Source organism: Hevea brasiliensis, chromosome 15 (genome assembly GCF_030052815.1).
Source record: "Hevea brasiliensis isolate MT/VB/25A 57/8 chromosome 15, ASM3005281v1, whole genome shotgun sequence".
Lineage (NCBI taxonomy): Eukaryota > Viridiplantae > Streptophyta > Magnoliopsida > Malpighiales > Euphorbiaceae > Hevea > Hevea brasiliensis.
Window position 1 is genome coordinate 48,545,976 of NC_079507.1, and position 21,417 is coordinate 48,567,392.

A 21,417-nucleotide genomic window follows, 5' to 3' on the forward strand; every position below is an offset into this window, starting at 1 on the left:
AAGATGGGGGGTGGTTGCAGTCAACAACAAAACCCATCTCCATATCCAGGAAAGAATGTCTCTGTTGTGAGGACCGTACTGGTCCCTTTCCTGTAAAGCTGTCATCCACACTCTTTCACTTTCCTTCCTTTTTTTTATTATATTATATTTTCTTTTCTTCATTATTATTATAAATATCTCACCTTGGTGAAAACGACTTCCCCTTTCTTTTTCTAATTTTTTATTTTTCAATTACTTAAAAAAAACTTTTTTTATTTTCTTTAATATTCAAAATTTTCCTTTTTTAAAATAATATATTTATTAATTTTATAATCATATTTATTATTTTTTAATTTAATAAACTATAATATTAAATTGACTTATAATATTTAATAGATGTAATATTTTAAATAATTTTAAAATACCAATACAAAATTTAAAATTATAATTATTATTTTGAAAAATGAAATTTTTAATATTATTATTTTAATTATTAATATTCAATTACTAAAATTCATGTTAAAATAAGATATTTTATAAAATATAAAAAAATACAAAATAAATTAATTTTATTAATTATAAAAAGTAGATATCAAGGAAACACGTAATATAGACACGTGTATGTGATAATGCCCCAGGAAGAGCCTATCAATTTCGCCCTCTCTCAAACTCTCAGCCCTATCACTTGCCCTTCTGCTCTCTCTCTCTCTCTCTCTCTAAGAAGGAGAGTAAATTTTCCAATTTCAGTGAAAACCCAGAAAAAATCTCAAAAAATCGAAAAAATAAAAAAAGCCCATACCTTCTCTGGTTCTATCCATCCAAATGAAACCCTAGATTTTCACCCATTCCACGCCATGCATCCATGATTCTTCTCTGAACACCAACCCTTATCGTCGCCGAGGAGGAGATCGTCGTCTTTGTCATGTATAAAGACCGAGGGATTGGTGGCTCCAAGACGGAGGTGGGACCTGTCGCTCGGAAGCGGATCAACGATGCCCTTGATAAGCATCTCGAGCGATCTTCTCCCTCTACTTCCAGAACAATCAACGGCAAGGAATTTTCGTCTCAGTCTCTTCTCATGGGGAAGCAACCTCCTGATCATAAGGATCCCCTCTCCAAAAACAATGCCTCTGATGGTATTTCTCTTTTACTATCATTTTTTTCATATGTGTATTTTGAGTATTTTTTTTTTTCAATGTTTGTTGCTTGCTTATTTAATCTGTAATTGAAGAGGTGTATGCTTATAAAAATTAATTTTTTTAGTGCTGGAAATTGTGATTTTAATTAAAGTTTTGTAGTCGGCTAAACGATTTAAATTCTTACTCTTATTAGGAACTAATAAGAACTAAAGCTTTTGCTTTGGATTCTAAAGTGGTTAGTAGGAGTGATACTAATTGCTTCAATTCGAGGCTATGATACTTTTTAAGTTGTTACCTTCCGTAATCATCAATCCTCGGAATCTACCTCTATGGAGTGGCGAATTTCTATTGGTGTTTTACTGGGTTTCTATATATATATATATATATTGATGGGAAGTTTTTTTTTCCAACTCCATTTATGTATTTGTATAACTTTTTTGATTGACAGAAGTTTTTTATTGTTAGTTTTTGGAGTATTGTTGATGGTGAAGTAAAACTGATTTGAATAAAATGCAATGCATTTGTATAAGATGAGGCACATCTGTTTGTAATATTTTCTTTTTTTTTAATGTTTCCTGTTATTCACTGTAAATTTGTTAAAATGTGCCAAGATTTATATTTTTTAGGAAAATCTTTAATTGTAATTGTCCTTTGCAGTTGCATTTGCATACTATGTCATTAGTACTAGTCTCCGATCTGGGTCAGATGCAGGGTAGGGAAAAAGCCTTACCTTGACAGTCCTGCTTATTACTTCTTAATGCTGTCTTCCTTTGGATTGCCATTGGACAAGCCTGTGACCTATAAAAGAAATGTAGTTGTGTACAAAAATACCTGGCGTGAGCCATATGGTTGATTTTGGCTATTGGCTGATGTAAATCTTCTATGTACTGCAGAGGAATCTGAGACGGACAGTGAAGAGTCAGATGTTAGTGGTTCTGATGGGGATGACACATCTTGGATCTCATGGTTTTGCAATCTGCGAGGAAATGAATTCTTTTGTGAAGTTGATGATGATTACATTCAAGATGACTTTAACCTCTGTGGGTTAAGCAGTCAAGTTCCTTATTATGATTATGCACTTGATCTGATTTTGGATGTTGAATCCTCTCATGGTAAGCTCAATATTTTTAGACAAATTTCATATTGAGGGTTGTGATACAATCATGTGAACATGCATTTATACGCATTAATGCCATTATATTGGCACTGTACCCAGACATTAATTCTGTCATTGAATCTGACATTTCATACATGTATTAGAATTTAGAAGTACATGTTTGTAGCCTGGTTAGTTATTTGATTATTTCTCACAATTGATCGGGATGGATAGGGGATATGTTTACAGAGGAACAGCATGAGTTAGTAGAGTCAGCTGCAGAGATGCTGTATGGACTGATTCATGCCCGATATATATTGACTAGCAAAGGAATGGCAGCTATGGTGAGATTTTGCTTATAAGTTTGTTCGATGTTTTCCAAGATTCGGTGACTTTAATATTGGTGTACGAACTAGAATCTTGCTGTTGTGGTTTCTACAGATGGACAAGTACAAGAACTGTGACTTTGGGAGATGCCCACGAGTTTACTGCTGTGGACAACCCTGCCTTCCTGTTGGTCAATCAGACATTCCTCGGTCAAGCACTGTGAAAATATGTTGCCCCAGATGTGAAGATATATACTACCCGCGATCCAAATACCAAGGTAGTATCCTTTGTTTCTTTGGACTTTCTTTAATGCATATATTCATCTTAGCCATGCACTTGCATAAGCAGGCTTTTCACATGCAACTTTGGTGTTCACTTTGGCCTAGACATTCAATAATATGTTTTTCCATCTAATTTGAACTTTTTCAATTTCAAAGGGGCTGAGGACTATGGTTAAGATTTAGAAATATAATATTTAGGTCTTGTCCTTGGGGTTCTTAACATGTTTATTTTAATTTCATTATCTGCTGATTTTCTGTTTAATTTATCAATTTTCTTTCTTTTAGGTATTGGTAAATGCTTTTACATTGGTGTATGAAAGTCATTAAGTTTGGATTCCTGCATTGCAAAGTTGTTCTTGCAATTTTTGAAATTTACTATTAACTAATGCATGATTTAGGCTTTTTTTTTCCCTTTATTTATTTTTTTTTTCTAATTTTTTAGATTTATGCATCTAGCTAAACTATGTGATGCTTTGTTAGACCTGCTGTAACAAGTCTAGCTCGTCATTTAGCTGAGCTCAAAACCCATTTAAAAGTCAATTTTTTCTAAACATGCTCTAGCTCAGACTCATATGAACTTTTTAGAAAGCTTAGCATCCGTAATTGCATATTATGATGTATTGTTATTTGTTTTTTATATATATTCTATTTATGGTCTGAGTTGAGCTTCAGCTGGGGCCTTATTCAAAGCTGGAACATTGTATTGTGCTGTGCTTGCACAAATATTTGAGTTGGCTTATTCGCAGCCTTGCAAAAAGGCACAGAAGATGTAGCTCTGGTTACCTTTCTTTCAAAATATTGGTGGATGCATAAAACCTAGCTGTTATCTTGGAACTTGGATCCCAAGATAAACTGTGTGAAGATCCAAACTGTCCTTTTTTTTCTTGTTCTAAAATATTGTTGTAGTAGCAGTTCTAAGAAGTGCACAAATAATTTGCTTAGATTGAACAAACTTATTCTGACATTTAAAAATGGTATGATAGAGAAGTAATTAATTTGGGATGGAGGTATAATTTGGGGAATCACCTCACATTGTCTTGCGTAATGGAAACTGTTAAAAGTTAGATGGTGGTTGGAAGTATCAAGTATTATAAAGTGTGTTATGGTGTTTTATCAACTGACCTACTTCATGTTTTATGCTCCATGTTCTCATGTTTATGGCCCACTCTATGTCCTGGCTATGCTTTAATATTTCTTAAAGTTTCCTCAACTTTATTTAGACATTGATGGAGCCTACTTTGGAACAACATTTCCTCACCTGTTCTTGATGACGTACGGGCACCTCAAGCCTCAAAAGCCATCACAGAGTTATGTTCCAAGAGTATTTGGGTTCAAAATACACAAACCATGACAGTGGAAGTTCTAGCTTATTTGGTTAAGAGTTTGCAAAGGTGAAAGTCGTGCAAAAGGCCATAAATCTGCCCCTGCCTCCACTACGAAAGAACCAGAAAAATAATGGGGAAAAATTGTTGTCATATGTTCAAGGTAAGGACCGTAAAGAAAATGTGGAATTATGTTGGGCAAGTAGTCTTCAAATATTAGTTCCCTAAGTAGCTATAGCTTCTTTTCGTTTCAGTTTTCAAAGTGGCAAATTTGCAACTTCGTTTTTCGTCTAGAGTAATTTCATGAATTGCCATAGAGGCTTCTTTGTACTTAATTAGCATCAGAATGATATTGGCAGTCAAACTTTGTCCGGAAATTCTATAATTTAGTTATATTTGGCGTTCTCTCTCTTTATTTTACTTCAATCTGAAGCTAATGAATTTTATATATCGTGCTATATCATCTGAGCTATTTGTTTCTTCTCACTGATGATAATTTGCTGAGGTTCTATTTAAATATGCATTAGTTTCAACTTTCGACTGGGATTGAAAACGTTAGGATTTAGCAGAGTACGCAGCTGCATGTTACAACTATTCTGCATCAAGCTTAAGTTATGTTAGGGCGACAAGTTATTGGGAGAAGAAAGAAATTTGTGTTTGAGAAGTGATCTTCATGTTTGCTCTCTCTCTCTCTCTCTCTCTCTCCTGGGGTTTTTGGGAAAGTTAATGTTAAACAGACTTCCCTCAGAGTTCCTCTTACAAAACCTGAAAGAGTGAAGCCTGGCTCTCTACTGTCCCTTTTCTTGTGTAAAATGCCATTTGAATGTCTCAAATCAGATCCAGTGGAAACTTCTTATCTGGACTCCATTCATGATTGATAAAAATACAAAACATATAAACTTTCACTTATAAGAGTGGGGATGAAACTGAGAAAGTCTATTGAGCTGTGTTTTGTTGCTTTTCGTACTCTGTCATCCTAGGGAGGCCCCAAGCGTGAAATGCTTTTTTTTTTTTTTTCCTCAACTTTGAATGGGTAAATTACTATTTAATTTTTTATATTTTAATAAAATTAATTATTTAATTTTTATATTTTAAAAATATAATTTCATTTTTTTAATTAATATTGATTAAATTATTATTTAATTTTTTTATTTTGATGAAATTAACTAATCTTTTTAGATATTTTAGAAAGACATTAATTGATTAACTTTGTTAATTATTTAGTCTTATTATTATTTTTTATATAAAAAATTACTTTAATTTTATCTCTTTGTTTGTCTCTTATCCCTTCTTGTTTCTTTCATCGTGTTTCATTTTTTCTCTATATACACCCTTCTACTTCTATAAATTTTTTTCATATAATATGAATTATTTACATGAAAAAATTAATTTATTTTCTTAAATTTTTAAATAATAAAAAGAAATTTCTTAAATTTTTAAATAATTAAAAAATTTTATTTTATAGTAGAGAATACAAATAATGTTTAAGGAATTAAAAATTATAAAAATGTAAATTTAATTTAGTTTACTTATAGCAAAATTTTTATTTTTATTTAATAATATATTTTATAAAATATATTAATTAATTAATTTTATTAAAATAAAATAATTAAATAATAATATTTTTTAAAATACAAAAATTAATTAATTAATTTTTTGAAAATAGAAAAATTAAGTAATAATTTTATAAAATAAAGAAATTGAATAATAGTTTAAATAGTATGAAAATTGATGGAATGATTAAATAATTTAACAAAATGAAAATATAGAAATTAAATAGTATATTTTTTGAAAATATAAGTATAAAATAATTAATTTTATTAAAATATATAATTAAATAATAATTTTTTTTTTTAATTTGGATAAACTATTAAAGAATATTTACCCTTTAATTTTGGAAATATAAGGCGGATATAAGTAATCCTAAGGATAAGGTCAAGTTGTTCAACAAATCAGATGCCAGGACTTGCATATGGATCAAGTTTGGGCATCTATTGGGATAAAGCTTGGTAGATAGACTTTTCTATTTGAAATTTAACACATTACAGCCATTTTTTGATTTATGGAAAATATTTTTTTAAAAAATATTTTTTATATTTTTTAACGTCTGACATATTCAAAAAATATATTAATAAAAAATATTTTCTTAATAAAAAAATATAATATAATTTTTAGATTGCCTCCTTTCAAAAGGTGAAACAATCTGCTAAATTTTGATAATTTTATTAGATTGTGAAAAAATTCATACATACGTAATATAAAAATATATTATTAATTTAATATTATAATTAAATAATAAAAAAAAATTTTATGAAAAAAAAATTTTTTTAATAATTTTAAAAAATATATTATATATATAATTTTTTTTTTCAATTATCCAATTGGTTTGATTTGCAGAACGTTATGGACTATTCCATCGACGCAGCAATGTTAAAAAAAAAATAATTAAATTAAAATAAAATAATTTGACTCATTTATTTATTTATTTTCAATTTACATACTAATGTTATTCCTATGGGTTATTGCCTATAATGGGCCCACAAGCACTGAAGGTGGGCCATCATTACCATTGAAGATAAGGCAAAAAGTGCACCCAAAAAAGTGAAGCTTCAAAATTCCAACTTTTCCATAAACATTCCTTAGTGGGCCTTTTTTTTTAATTATTTTAACTACTTTTTGCATTATTCAATGGCAAATTCTTCTCTAAATTTAATTGTAAGTATTCAATTTAGTAGAAAAATTATTGGTTCTAATTATGAATAATGCTTTTGTGGATTAGCTTCATTTGGATTAATAGTATTATATATATATATAAACTATAATTTATTTCATAATATTTTGTTAAATTTATAATTTAGTTATTACAATTTTAAAATTAAATAATTTTTTTCTTGGCATTTTAATAAATATTAGAATCACCGTTAATTCTTCATTAAATTTAATAACATATGATTTAAATGTATTCTATTAAAAATAAGATCTAAGTCAAGTAATGAAAAATAGAATTATCCGACTAATGATTTCGATTCTAAATTGAATCAAATTCGAAAAATCGATTAATTAAAATATAAAAATATAAAAATCAAACCGATGTTATGAATAAAATTAATTAATTTTGGTAAATTATATACCTAGTTTTTAATGTCAGCTAATTTAATAATTCGTTGAAAATTTTTATAATTTTCTGTTTTATTTGTTAAAAGTTCATATTCATTGCCAAATCCCATGATTCTTATAGTGATTTTGTGACACAATTTGTGCTTTATCACTTGAGCAATGCTAGTGACTTAGGCCTCCACTTGGAGACTTGGATCGTGTTGCATCTCATGACTTAGTTGGCATAGTTATGCATTGCTTGATGCATTGAAAATCAGTAATAATTAAGGTTTTTAAATTTTCCCTTATCTTTGAACCCAGTGAAGCAAAGGATCAAATGTTGAATAAGGATAAATGAAAATTAAATTAAATAAATATTGCAAACATAATACATAAATTAGTATTTTTAGTAAAATTTATGTTGCCGTGAATTTTTGGGTTCCCTTACTAGATGGCCTGTAAATTATACTGGCCTAATAGTAGCTACTCCTAGAGAAGGCAATGAGTACAGTAACCCCCAGAATTACTCTATCTAAATCCGAACCCAAACCCTGTTAAAATTTTGAAAACCTGAACCCATTTCAAATTTGACTAAAATTTATTATCAACTCTTCGAATCCGTCCCAAACTTGATTATTATTATTCAAAAAATATCTGAATTCGTCCCAAACCTGATTATTATTATCCTAAAAATATCCGAACCTATTTAATTTTATATATTTTAATTAATAAATTATATTTTAAAAAATTTAATAATTTCATAAAATATTTAAATTTTATTTTATTTAAAATAAAATATAAAATTTATAAATATTATTATAAGAAAATATATATTTTATATTTAATTAAATATTTACATAAATTGGTTTGGGTATCAAATACTTAACGTGTAAAATTCGAACCCAATCAAATTCCATCATGGGTTATGAACTCGATTATATATTACCCAAATACGTTCAATTAGGATTTAATCAAGTCAAATACCTGTGAAAATCCGATTAGTTGTCATCCTAACTACTTCAATGCTCATATTAGAGATTTTATAGAATTTGTGAATTCAAAACAATAGATTGAAGATGATAGAAGTGATTATAAAACGTACCTTGATTGTCAATTTTTACCTTCTTATAGTGTTTTTGTAGCCATTAGCGTTATTTTAGAGGTCTTGATGATAAATCCACCGAGTCTGATCCATCTTTGTCAGATTTTAGGACGAGTTATATAAAAAATTATAAAATATAAAAGATATTGAAATTAGTAAATTTTATTAAACTTGAATGTAAATTATCAAAATAAATTCAATAATTTCAAATTATAAGTTAATTTGAGAGCAAACTAGTTACATTAAAATTTTATATCAAAATAAAATTAGTTGAGTTAATGAAAACAATAAAACCAATTTTATAATTTTATATTATCATCTTTTTTTACAAAATGTAATTAGAGTAATTACAATTATTTTATAAAATAATATTTTATAAATGAAATATAATTAAACATTTTATTTTTTAGCCCAAGGGTTCAATTCCTCCCTCATGCAAGTTTTATTTTTAAAAAATTAGCAAGCCAATAGATATTAAATGAAGAAAGAGGCAAGTTAAATGATGGATATAAATAAATAGAGAGATAATTAAGTGAAAATGAAATAAAAATATATATAAAAAAAAAATTAAAGGTCAAACTTGGTAAAAGAAAGTAACATTAATTACTTTATTGATAGAAAATACACTTAAAATCCCTTTGTCCCTGTAAAAGTTTAATCCCAAAGTAATGATCACTATCAATAATGCTTTAACCATATCAATATTACCTAATAATAATATTACTAATCATGATTAGGGATGAATTATAATTAAATATAAATAGTTGAATATAAAATTAATTCAAAATTTCCTTACAAATAAAAAATTATATTTAATTTTTTAATTATAAAAATGTTAAAATAAATAAAAATTTAAATAATAAAATATTTAAATCTCTAGTATTTATTTAAAAAATGGATTAAATTGACATAAAAACCAAAAATATTATTTTAGTTATGTCCAAAACTTAATTTGAACTAAATTATAAATTAATTAAAAATTTAAGAGTCAAAGTTCATCTTTGTGCCTTATCCAAAGGATTATTCAAATGAGTATCACACAACTTGATAAATAAATAAATAATTAAAAGGAGTCTTGTAATTGACATAAAAATCTTAATCTTAAATCACAAGGTAATATATGTGAACAATATTTAAAACAAATGATTGATGAAATTAAGCAACCATTTTGGAATTCAACTAAATCATGATATGTTGGACCATGTGGGCTGTACTTGATGTGGACATTGCATAATTTCACAAATTTGACTAGACATTCTAAACCCAATCACATTTTAAATGATTTAGTCATAAAATTCTATTTTCATCATATATAGATATGTGTGTGTATGGGGATATCTATTGTGAACAAAATTGAGAAAAAGGAATGATATTTAGGCTCTGTTTTTTTTTTTTTTTTAATGTTTTTACAAATAAACCATTTCTAAAGAAAATGATTTTTTCCTCCCAAAAGAGAAAGTCATTTTCTATATTTTTACAATATTATTAAAATGTGAAAATATTTATACAAACATAATATAAATATATATTATTATTTTAACATTACAATTAAATAATATAAAATTTTAAAAAAGTATTTTTTATATATAAGTTATTCTCCATAAAATAAAGAGAACTTAGACATTTAACAAATAAATTAAATTAAACACATTAATAAATATGAATTAAAAAGAGAAAGAAAATTAACAAAACAAAAAATAAGATAAGGATGAATGTAATGAGAAAAGATTTAATTGTTCTACTATATATTAGTGTTCTTGTCTCAATTAAAAAAAAAATTTACCTAGCCTGACTTATTTAATGGTTAAAGGTATAACACTCACATGTGGCTTGAATTCTCACTCTCTTCATCTCCTTTTATACATATATATATATATATATATATATATATATATATATATATATATATATATATATATATATATATATATATATATATACTTTTTGAAAATGAAATGATCAAAAGAAGGTTGTTTTTATTATGGGTATCAATGAATGGATCCCATTTCCATCTCTTTCTCATGTTTCCAATTTTTTTTTTCCTTCTTATCTCATTCTCCATCCTAAAAATATGTACACACAAGGAAAAAGACCATGAGACCTAGAGAGAAAGTGAGATGTGTTGATTTTCTTAGGTCAATCTTTGTTTGGAACAGAAGTAATAAGACATGCATTTTAACACATAATGTGATGTCCTATTAAGAGATTAGGAGAAAAAGGGAATGTGATGATAAAGTTCAAAAACATATGTCATCTTAAGGGCCAAGAAAAGGAGAGGCAAAACTTGGATAAGAACAAGGTAAAGCCACAAATTTCATATTCATATAGAGATGTGGAGCCTTCAACTTGACTGTTGCCCATGCAACCATTTAAACTCATCTTATTCATTGAATTTTTCATCTGCTGGTATCCATTGATCTGCTTCAGACAGATACTGACTACCACACATGACCAATGAGTTAGCTACTCTTGCTTTTTCTTTAATTTCTTTTATAAATAATTAAAAAATTATTATATATATACGATTAATTCTGATTTCAAACTTAAAATTTCATAGTTATAAATACGATTGACTTAAAGTTTATTATTTATATTATATTTATTGAGATTGTATAGAAATTTTAGTGGGTTAACATTCTGTTCAGATCTTTTTAATTATGATATCTGAGTTATTATACCATAAAAAGTTAGAATTGCACTTTTAATAACAATTTAAACTTTTGACTGTAAACTCTTAATCCTACAATTTTTTTATTATTTTTATTTGTCAGAGTTTTTTTCATTAATTTATATATTAATAGGGACATATTATTTTATTTAAATTAAATATTAAACTGAACAATTAAATTTTTTAAATAAACAATCTAATTTTTTTAATTTAATTATTTTTTTTTAATTTTATAATAAAAATATATAATTAACTAAAAATGATGAAACAAACAAGATTAATTAAAATATTTTATTTTTAATTTGATACAATAACCATTAATTTGATGCTATCAATTCAATTCTATCACTTATTTGATTTCAATTTTGGTTAGACAAATAATTTATTTGATTTTAATGAATTTCAAATTAAATAAATCAAACTGATCAACAAGATGGAGGCAAATTCACTATCTAATTAAGTTAACCTTTAATTTTTATTTTATTTTATTTTTATATTATGAAACAATTACTTTACCATTAAGATACTAATTCATTGATCAAGTCAACTAATTTTTAATGTCCTTGTCTTAGTTTAATTCCTATCTTATCATAGTATCTGCAAGATTTAAGGGAAAATTATTTTTTAATCCCTTTATTTTAATAAAATTAATTGTTTGATCATTTATTTTAAAAAATATATTAGTTAATCTTTATATTTTTGTTCTATTTAGTTTTTAGTCCCTGTGGTTATTTTAGGCATTTGTTTAAATTTTATTTAGTTCCTAGAATTTAAAAAATATAGTCCTTTTATTTTCTAAGACTTGAATTATTTAGTTCCTATGACATTAATTTTGCACCCATTTGAATATATTGATTAACAAAAAATTTAATTTAAATTACATGAAGAGACTAAAAAATAAATGAAATAAAAAAATATAAAAATTAATTAATATATTTTTAAAAATGAAATAATAAAATACTTAATTTTATTAAAATAAAGTGAATAAAGAGTAATTTTTCCTACATCTAACTTCATGGATTGAACTTGTGTTCTATTGGTGTTTATGTCTTCTAGTGAAACCTAAATCTCTTCTTTTTTTTTTTTCTATTTTAAGCAATGACATAAGTTTGTAGTTTGGCATGGAGACATAAGGATATGTGTTTATGAAGAGAATGTCATTTCAAAATTTTAAAATACATTAAATTTTATTAATAAATTAATTTTATAATCACATTAATTCTTAATTATTTAAGATATATATATATAAGAGTCAAGCATTTGTATAGATGAAAATACCCTTAATTATTTATAAAATTATATTTTATTAATTTAGATATATATAATTAATTTTTTTTTATTCAATAGAGGCCAAATGAATTAAATGATAATTGATGGTCTACACAATAGAAAGTAATTATATTTATTTTCATTATAAAGATAAATTATTTTATAATAGGTAGTTAAAAAAATTTAAACTCGATATCTCTCCATTTTTTGTCTTAAAGATGAATAGAGACTAATCTAACTACTCATAATTTATTATAATTTAAATATTTTATAAAATTATTAGAATTTTAAGATATAAATTATTAATAAAATATATTTTACACATTTTTTTAGAAAGATTTTATATAAATTATTAATAAAAATACATAAAATTAAACGAATTTATATAATATTCAAGAATAATAATAATAATAATAATAATTACATTATGATTAATTTAAATAATTTATAATAAATTTTAATTAAATTTTAGGTAAATTTAAATATCAAGAATAATAATAAAAAAAATTTAATTTAATTTACAAGCAATCCACCCGCAGCTATCCCTAGATAAAACCGCTGCAATCCAAAATCCAAGTAGATACTTTGCTGGCAATGCCTTCCCTCCGTACCAAAGAAACCAGACATCAAAACCATAAACAAACATCGCCAACCTTCACTCTTTCTTTCTTTCCTTCTTTTACTCTCTTCTTCCATTATATTCATCAGAGCTCTTCTCCTTTCAAATCTCACACACCAACAGAGATTGAGGAGAAGAAACAAAAGCAAAAGCTCTACAGAGAGACTTGCAGAACGAAAGGGCATCTCTGATATGTAAATGCGTCAGAAGATATCAGAAACGCAGATCAGAAAAGAAACTGGAAGCAGAAGCAGGGGCAGAGGCAGAGGCAGAAGCAGAAGCAGAGGCGTTTCTTCTGGTTCCGATACTACGATTCCAATCCACCAAAAGCATCTCCAAATCCAAATCCCATCCCTGCAAATATCACCGAACCCACCACTGCCTATGCTGCTAGCCCAACACCATCACCAACACCAACACCAACCTCACTTTCACTTTCACCATGACCTACAACAACCCATCTCCAATCATCCTTCGACAACACAAACAACACCCCTTCTTTCGTTGCCTCACAAAAGACCTACAATCATGACTCTTTCACCCTCTTCTCTTTCCCTTTCTTCTACTCGCCACCAATCCAATTTTAGTCCAACACCCTCTTTTGCAACTCCATTTTCCATCAGAACTCTATCATATAAACTATTTTTCTGTCTAACCCGTGCCCGTTTGCTTTGTGTACATTTGCGGGTCTTAGTCCTTATTTCTTTGCCTTCACTTTACTTCTTTTTATCCATACATAATCGCTTTTTTATCATAAATTTTCTTTCAATTCTTGCTTTCTCAATTACCTTTTTGGTATCTCTCACCCTCGCTTTCCCTCGCTTGCCTTCTATTCGATTACTTCTTGCCCGTTCATTGCCTAGTAAGCTCAACTCAACAAATTTACCCACAAAAGCTTCAAAACCTGTAATATGGTCTATTGGTTCCAAGCCAAAAGTAGAGAAGAGGCCGAATTCGGGGTCTTGGGTTCAAGTTTACAGCAATGGTGATGTTTATGAGGGTGAATTTCACAAGGGAAAGTGTTCAGGCAGTGGGGTTTATTACTATTACATGAGCGGGAGATATGAGGGTGATTGGGTTGATGAGAAGTATGATGGCTATGGAGTTGAAACCTGGGCTAAAGGGAGTCGGTACAGAGGGCAATATAGGAAGGGTTTAAGGCATGGAATTGGAGTTTATAGGTTTTATTCTGGTGATGTTTACGCTGGGGAGTGGTCTAATGGGCAATGTCACGGGTGTGGGATCCATACCTGTGAGGATGGTAGTAGATATGTTGGGGAGTTCAAGTGGGGCGTCAAGCATGGCCTTGGTCGTTACTATTTCAGGTAAACTTTTGATCTTTGATTCTTCCCATTTTCAATGATAGTTAATTGTTAAACTTTTTCCCCCCATTTTGAATGATGCGACGGTTAGATTTCGTTTATTTAAATTGCATATTCTTCATCATACTTCACAATTTACCGCATTGAGTTTATGTGCTATTCAACTTGGCCTACATGGATTCATTACCTGCATTCAGTTTCTATGCAAGATAGAATTTTGAAATTGCATAAAGTTATAGGCATTGAGCTTATCATCTTATTGGTCAGCAAATGGCTTTTCCCTGCTCAACTATACAGTTTACTTTCACATAGCTAAGGGAAATTATTGTTCAGGCTTTTATGCCTTCTGGTGTTGATCAATAGAAAGTATTTATTCAATCAGTAACTATGTAATGTGGAATTGTGGATTGATGATGTTTGAGCTCATAGCTAATTCTAATAACAATTATGAAATAGGGTTTCACTTTAACAAAGAGGGATCACTGGTGCACTAGGAAATTTGATAGAATTCTTGAAGAGAATGTTTTATTTAGCTATAGAGAACTCAGTGCTAAATTTCTGGTTATGTTTCGTATTTAAAGAGAAGCTATTTCTTGTATCCTTATTTCTACTTGTTCTAATAGCAATGGGCTTATGTAATCCTAAGACAACTATAATCAAGAAAATGACCTTAACATAAAAACATCCTAACATTATATTATCAAGAACTATTAAATAAGTTACCTTGACCCTATATTTTCTGTTTCTCATTTGCTGCTCTGATGTATGAAATTGTGAATATTTATATGCTGTAAAAGTAAGTACTGTGTTCTGGATTAAATTGCTAACAGACAATAAACCTATTTAAATCAATCAATTCAGTCTAATAAATTAGAGAACTCAGAGGATATTCTGATACAATTTATTACAAGATTGCTGTTTCAGAACTCACTGAATTACAAAACGTGGTCGGGTGATTAATATAATACCTTGATGTGTAAATTTATTCTAAGTTTATGGTGTAAGACAGTTGGCAAACAGTTGTTGGAGAAATTAGATAATGATGGTAATTCTCAGGCAATACAACTATTGCTAATTTGCATCTAAAATTTAATGTCTTGGCTTCTGTGCTGGCCATTTTGCAGAAATGGGGACACATATGCTGGGGAATATTTTGCAGACAAAATGCATGGTTTTGGAGTTTATCAGTTCGGAAATGGACATCAATATGAAGGAGCTTGGCATGAGGGAAGGAGGCAAGGGCTTGGCATGTACACTTTCAGAAATGGGGAAACACAATCTGGTCATTGGCAAAATGGTTTTCTTGATTTCCCCAACTCAGAGAATAGCCTTTATGGATCTCCTTATGCGGTTACTTATTCCAAAGTTCTTTATGCTGTCCAGGTAACTGTATATTCAGACATCTGAAGCCGTTTTGTTGATTAGATTTTCTAGATGATGGACAAAGTAGAACAAATGAAAACATATGATTTTAAATACACACAAAATTATGCTTGACTTCAAAGAATTCTGTGCCAGACTGCCAGTTTAGATAGGTTATAATAAAGGGCTGCTAGTTTCTTAAATTAATATAGGCAGAGGACCAGGCAAATCGCAGGCATATCTTATCATATTTGTATTTTGTGAAAAGTTTGGAGTTCGGAAACCATGTAATCTCAAAGACAAGCCTATATGGGTTCAATTTTTAGTAGAGCTTCAGTAGACTGGGCTCCCTTTGTTGCTGTTGGGAGTAGCTCAGACTGCTTGGCTAGTTCCACTACAGTAACTTTGTTATATCATTGCATTTTTTGAGGGTTTCAAATGAACCTGCTGTTTAATAAATGAGTTACAAGCTATATTCATATTTGGGTATAGATGCCTTGTGGCGATTGACCTTTTTCTAGCTGATGTTCTGTTCTTAGGTGTTGAAACTTACCTACTATGTCTGCATATACTAAAATTGATAAGTGGCATAATGACATACCATAATCTGATTCATCTATTACCTTTTTATAAGCAGGAAGCACAGCAGGCTGCTAGGAAAGCATATGATTTGGCAAGAACAGATGAAAGGTTGAATAGAGCTGTTGCAGCAGCAAATAAGGCAGCCAATGCTGCAAGAGTTGCAGCAGTAAAAGCTGTCCAAAGACAAATGCCTCCTGACAACAGTGATGATGCACCAAATCCCTGTGTTTGATCTTACAATCATCCAGGCTTTTTTGGAGTCATTTTGAATCCCTTAGATTATCTAGTGTTTAGCATTTCTATCCTGTTAAACGAATGACAGAATCATGAGGTACATGAGGTACCTACTTGGACCCACATTCAGCCACCAAAAGGGATGACTGAATGGAGGAACAAGAAGGGATACAACCTTTTCTCTTGACCAAATAATATGTGTATGGGTTTTGTAAGAAATTTTAAGAGTGAAGGTCGAGTATGGATAGGTTTATGTAGGATGGCAACATTGTGCCTAAATGCTAACTAGAGTTTGCCAATCCCTTTAGCTGTCCGTAAATGTATCAGTTACTTGTGTGTCCTGCATGAAATGATGCAGGCAGTATTGCTAGTGTTCTCAGCTTATGCATGAAACTGCCCTTCCTAATGAGTTTATTTACTAAAATTTTACAAATTAACACTTCAAAACAAAATTCTTTCAAACTTTAATATCATTAATTTTATTGAACTTATTACATATAATTTTATGAAATTTACAAATAAATCCTAAGCTTGCACGCCTTGAGTCTCAAATTTAAATCATTTTCTCAATTAAATTAATTAAATGAGGTTTAAATTTAATAATTAAGTATAAGAAAAATTTTATTTAGAAAAAAATGTAATTAATAGAATTAATTGGCAATTGAAATTAGAAATGGTAATGGGTAGAATGTTGTGAAAATTACTCTACCTAAATTTGATTAATATTCTCAAATTTGAACTCATTAAAATTTGTTTTCAATCACTCAAAACTCAGATTATTATTATTTAAAAAATATTCATATTTGTTTAATTTTATATATTTTAATTAATAATTTGCATAAAAAAATTTTTATTAATAATTATATTTTAAAATTTTAATAACTTCATAAAATATTTAAAATTTATTTTGTTTAAAGTAAAATACATAAAATTTATAAATATTATTATAAAAAATATAATTTATATTTAATTAAATATTTATATATCAATACTCAATCTATAAAACCTGAACTAGATCCAAACCTATAATAGATATTATTTTTCAAACTCGAACATGTCTCAAACTCATTATATTCTACTAAATCCCGTTCTACTCAGGATAGATCATTCAAGTATCTAAAAAAACCAACCTATTGCCATTTCTAACTAAAATAAATTTTACATTCATTTCATCCAAATACAATGAAAATTTATACATAGAATATAAAATTAAAGGTATCTATAGTAATTTTGCTTTTCACAACATAAATCAACTTTTGTCTATAATTATCATTAATTATTATTAAATGAGTTTTTAAGCCTAATGTCTATATAATATATAAATTTGTGAAGAGGGGGACATTGGAAATTTTTAAAATACCCTTCACCATTTTTATTATCTATAATTATATTTTTTTATTATCTAATTAATTTTACAGTTTATATAAATTTAAAATTTTTAGTATATATATATATTTTACTATTTATATTATTTATAAAAATAAATAATATTTTATTTTATATGAATAACTTTTTTTAATAAATCATAATAGATTTCTAACTCTATCTTGTAATTATTTATATAAAAATATTTTAATACAATAATAAATATTTTATTTACTTTTCAATAATAGTAATTAATAATCATTATATTAATGCCATATCCGTATCATTCCATATCTAAATCATTCTAATAATAATAATTTAAAAATAAATTGTTGTTAAAAATAATTATTATCTAAGGCTTTTTAGATTAAAATTTCATTATTTTTCTATAAAACTAAAGTAATTATTTGCTTATTTTTTTCACTATGTTTGATATAAATAAATTCAATCTATATAAAATTAATTTAAATGAAAGGGAAGGGGGACATTAATTTTGTCAAAAATACCCTTCATGATTTATATTATTCATAAAAATAGAAAGATATTTTATTTTTTATAAATAATGTCACAACCCAACCTATGGGCCGGACCGGCACTAGGACCTGGGCCAACCTAAAGCCCCCGAGGTCCGTAGTAAGCCTAACTATTCCTCAACCCAACTCTAAGGCCTATTTGGGTCCAATTTCAAGAATTCAACCGGACAGAGTCCGGCCATAAAATGGACCTTTTAACGAGGAGCTTTTGACTCACCTGACCTATAAACACAATATATAATCAATTAGAGAGCTCAGCTTACCCTCCATATACTTATAATAACATAAAGTCAAATGGGAGCTCAAGCTCTCTCATCCAGTCCAACATACATGCATCTAATAAGTTTACAAGTCCAACATAGCAAATTATATTACAGACCCAAATCAAATAAATATTTCTAACACATGTGAAAATTCTAGGAGTTAACAGAATTAAAGAAATATTACAGACATTAATAGACGACCTGCGAAGAAGAAAAGCAGGTTAACCATAACAATAATCCTCTTGTAGCCTGGAAAATAATGAACAGGAGTGAGTGTTCGATTCAAAGAGTAAAATATCAATTTTAACCATAATCTTTATAACTATCTAAAACTAATGCACCCTGTAGAGTGAAATGCAACATCACCAATATTTTCACATTATAACAGCAAAAAGGTAATTTGGAGCACTCACACACACCCGATAATGTCAAACCATACATATATGGGAGCTGATCCCCTATACAGTCCTCTTAATCCAACCTCTGCCAGCGAAGAACTCAAGCTGGACTTTCGCTTAATAAACTAATACGGGTTCCCAGCGAAGAACTCAAATCGTGTCTACCCCGAAGGACCGGGTCCCAGCAAAGATCTCAAGCCGTGTCTACCCGTCCTATCCATATCCAACACTATACCACACACACGCCAACGCACACACACTGCTCCAAATCACCACAAATAACATCCATAGCACTTCAACATTTATAAATGCAATGTACAACATGCTTAGTGTTTAACTACATAGATACATATTTATAAGTGATGTATGGGCATACTTAAACATATAATAATATCAAAATTACAATTAAAATTAATATTTTACTCACAGACTTAACCGTAGTCACTGTGGCGGCTGGGTAGTGGAGGAAGGCTGTCCCGGCTCACCTGACAATTTTTATTACAATTATTTAGTACATTTGACTCAATACAAGCTAAGAAAAGACCAAAGATGTTCTAAGTCGTGCCGAAAATCCGGCAGAGTCTCCCTTATACCTAGGATGTATCCAACCTATAAAAGGGCTTAAAACGCACTTCTATATCCACAAACCATACACCCACAACTCAATTACATCACACAGCCCCTCCTAGGCCCATCCAAACAGTCATCAATCACAATATGTAAAATTACAGTTTAGTCCTTATAATTGATCCTTTTTACAAAAACTACCCAATTAAGCTCTAAAAATTCTAAAATATTGTCCCGCGGTCCTTAGCAATATTACCAAGCTAACGCAAAAAGAATCATAATTTTCTGAGCTACCACGAATATTTTATGGATTTTTAATCCCATTCAAGCACTAGAAAATTAAGACAAAGTAAGGTTCGGGTTTAGCTATGCCGATTCCGATCTCGAGAACGCACTCGAGACATCTGACAATGGTGGGGTAGCCAAAATCTCAACCCAATTCCGAGACTTTTTCGGTAGCTGTCTGTCTGGCCGGAAATTCACAGACCCGGGCAACCGTCGAATTTTCGCGAATTGAAGGTACCTACACGAAGCCCACAACACGAGGGTTAGTATATAATTTTTACAAAATTTTCTAAACTCATTTAATGCTCGGAAAAACACTACGAAGTTTCGTGGGACCCATTGAAAACGGTATCGAAAAATTTTGAAATTTATATTGCCGCGAAGCTCTCGATGAGTGGAGCACTTTGGTACTCTCGATTTTCTCGTGGGGTTCACGGTTTGTGAGAAAATCTAGCCCAAAAATCGAAATGGGCTAAAACTTTTCGAGTAAAAATTGGACAAACCGCTCGATGGATTTTGGTAATCTTGGTGTCTATGGAAAGCTCTCGAGGTGTAGGTGGTGTTTGACACATGACCCGGCCCAAACAGTGGCCGGATCGGCCGGATTTTGGCCGGGAAGGTGAGGTGTCGCGATGCGCGTCGCGTGACTTTGCGCGTGTTTTCTCGGGTTTCCAGGCGGCCGACGAGGGGAATGGTTGCTGGAGGGGTGCCGGTGAGCTGGGTGTAAGGGGGACAGCCCGTTACCCCGCGAGGATTGGCCAAACCCAGCCAAGCCGTAGGCCTATGAAATGGTGTAAGGGCACAATTGATGAGAATGAGAAGTTTGGCGGACACTTTTATAAATATGGAAAAGTGCAGGGGGGTGTGACCACTGAGACATACTGATGTCTCCTCCTGCCAGAGGTCACTATATTCCCAATGCTCTTTAGGGGGGTGTGACTAGTTGGCCACTGGTGAGCACGGTCGAGCCCAACTAGTTGCCGAATTTGCTGTCAAGCTCTCCACCATCCCCGGGGTCACTGGCGCAGGGGCGTGACTCTAAGTGAGCTCCCTACGTACTCATTGTACTAGGCGACGGGCATCGTGCTCTTGAGAGATAGGAGCTCGGTGTCTCCATGAAGAAGGAGCTTCATGGACACTACAAGGCCGAGGGGCTTGTAGTGCGTGTCTCTCCTGGGCTCGAGGTTTCCATATAAGGCCGACGATGCTGCTCGGTATAAGGGCCAATAATGCTACTTGGTACAGGGGAATAAACATTATAGATTGGCTTTGGGTTCAGCCATATGGTCGGATGTTACTTATTGCCTTGCTTTTGGATGATGCTTGTGGATGTACACAATGAAGGGCGACATCGTGCTACAAGGAATATCAATGCTCAATTACTGGGCTAAATATGTGTCACGACCCAACCTATGGGCCGAACCGGCACTAGGACCTGGGTCAGCCTAAAGCCCCCGAGGCCCGTAGTAAGCCTAACTATTCCTTAACCCAACTCTAAGGCCCATTTGGGCCCAATTTCAAGAATTCAACCGAATAGAGTCCAGCCATAAAATGGACCTTTCAACGGGGAGTTTTTGACTCACCCGACCTATAAACACAATAAATAAT

At 30.0% G+C, this 21,417-nt stretch overlaps 2 protein-coding genes across 4 annotated transcripts; both read left to right on the forward strand.

Moving 5' to 3' along the window:
* Positions 1–648: 648 nt before the first annotated feature.
* LOC110657496 (casein kinase II subunit beta-1) lies at positions 649–4,559 on the forward strand. 3 transcript variants are annotated; one of them, XM_021814726.2, is made up of 5 exons: positions 649–1,115; positions 2,012–2,230; positions 2,449–2,558; positions 2,656–2,821; positions 4,043–4,559. In XM_021814726.2, exons 1-5 carry the CDS (start codon positions 902–904, stop codon positions 4,171–4,173), a joined length of 840 nt encoding a protein of 279 aa, XP_021670418.1. In that variant the 5' UTR covers positions 649–901; the 3' UTR covers positions 4,174–4,559. The 3 variants fall into 3 exon arrangements, with proteins under 3 accessions (XP_021670418.1, XP_021670419.1, XP_021670420.1); XM_021814727.2 differs by having other exon boundaries at positions 2,656–2,818; XM_021814728.2 differs by having other exon boundaries at positions 2,464–2,558.
* Positions 4,560–12,855: 8,296 nt separating this feature from the next.
* LOC110657495 (uncharacterized) lies at positions 12,856–16,807 on the forward strand. Its single transcript, XM_021814725.2, has 3 exons — positions 12,856–14,223; positions 15,345–15,603; positions 16,220–16,807. Exons 1-3 carry the CDS (start codon positions 13,097–13,099, stop codon positions 16,394–16,396), a joined length of 1,563 nt encoding a protein of 520 aa, XP_021670417.2. The 5' UTR covers positions 12,856–13,096; the 3' UTR covers positions 16,397–16,807.
* Positions 16,808–21,417: the final 4,610 nt, after the last annotated feature.

Bases quoted from the DNA above. Each gene is read 5' to 3' on its own strand.
- LOC110657496 (XM_021814726.2), top strand. From the start codon at position 902: ATGTATAAAGACCGAGGGATTGGTGGCTCCAAGACGGAGGTGGGACCT. The intron at 2,231-2,448 runs GTAAGCTCAATA...CGGGATGGATAG, and splicing joins GGATGTTGAATCCTCTCATG to GGGATATGTTTACAGAGGAA. The intron at 2,559-2,655 runs GTGAGATTTTGC...TGGTTTCTACAG, and splicing joins GCAAAGGAATGGCAGCTATG to ATGGACAAGTACAAGAACTG.
- LOC110657495 (XM_021814725.2), top strand. From the start codon at position 13,097: ATGCGTCAGAAGATATCAGAAACGCAGATCAGAAAAGAAACTGGAAGC. The intron at 14,224-15,344 runs GTAAACTTTTGA...GCCATTTTGCAG, and splicing joins CTTGGTCGTTACTATTTCAG to AAATGGGGACACATATGCTG. The intron at 15,604-16,219 runs GTAACTGTATAT...TTTTATAAGCAG, and splicing joins AAGTTCTTTATGCTGTCCAG to GAAGCACAGCAGGCTGCTAG.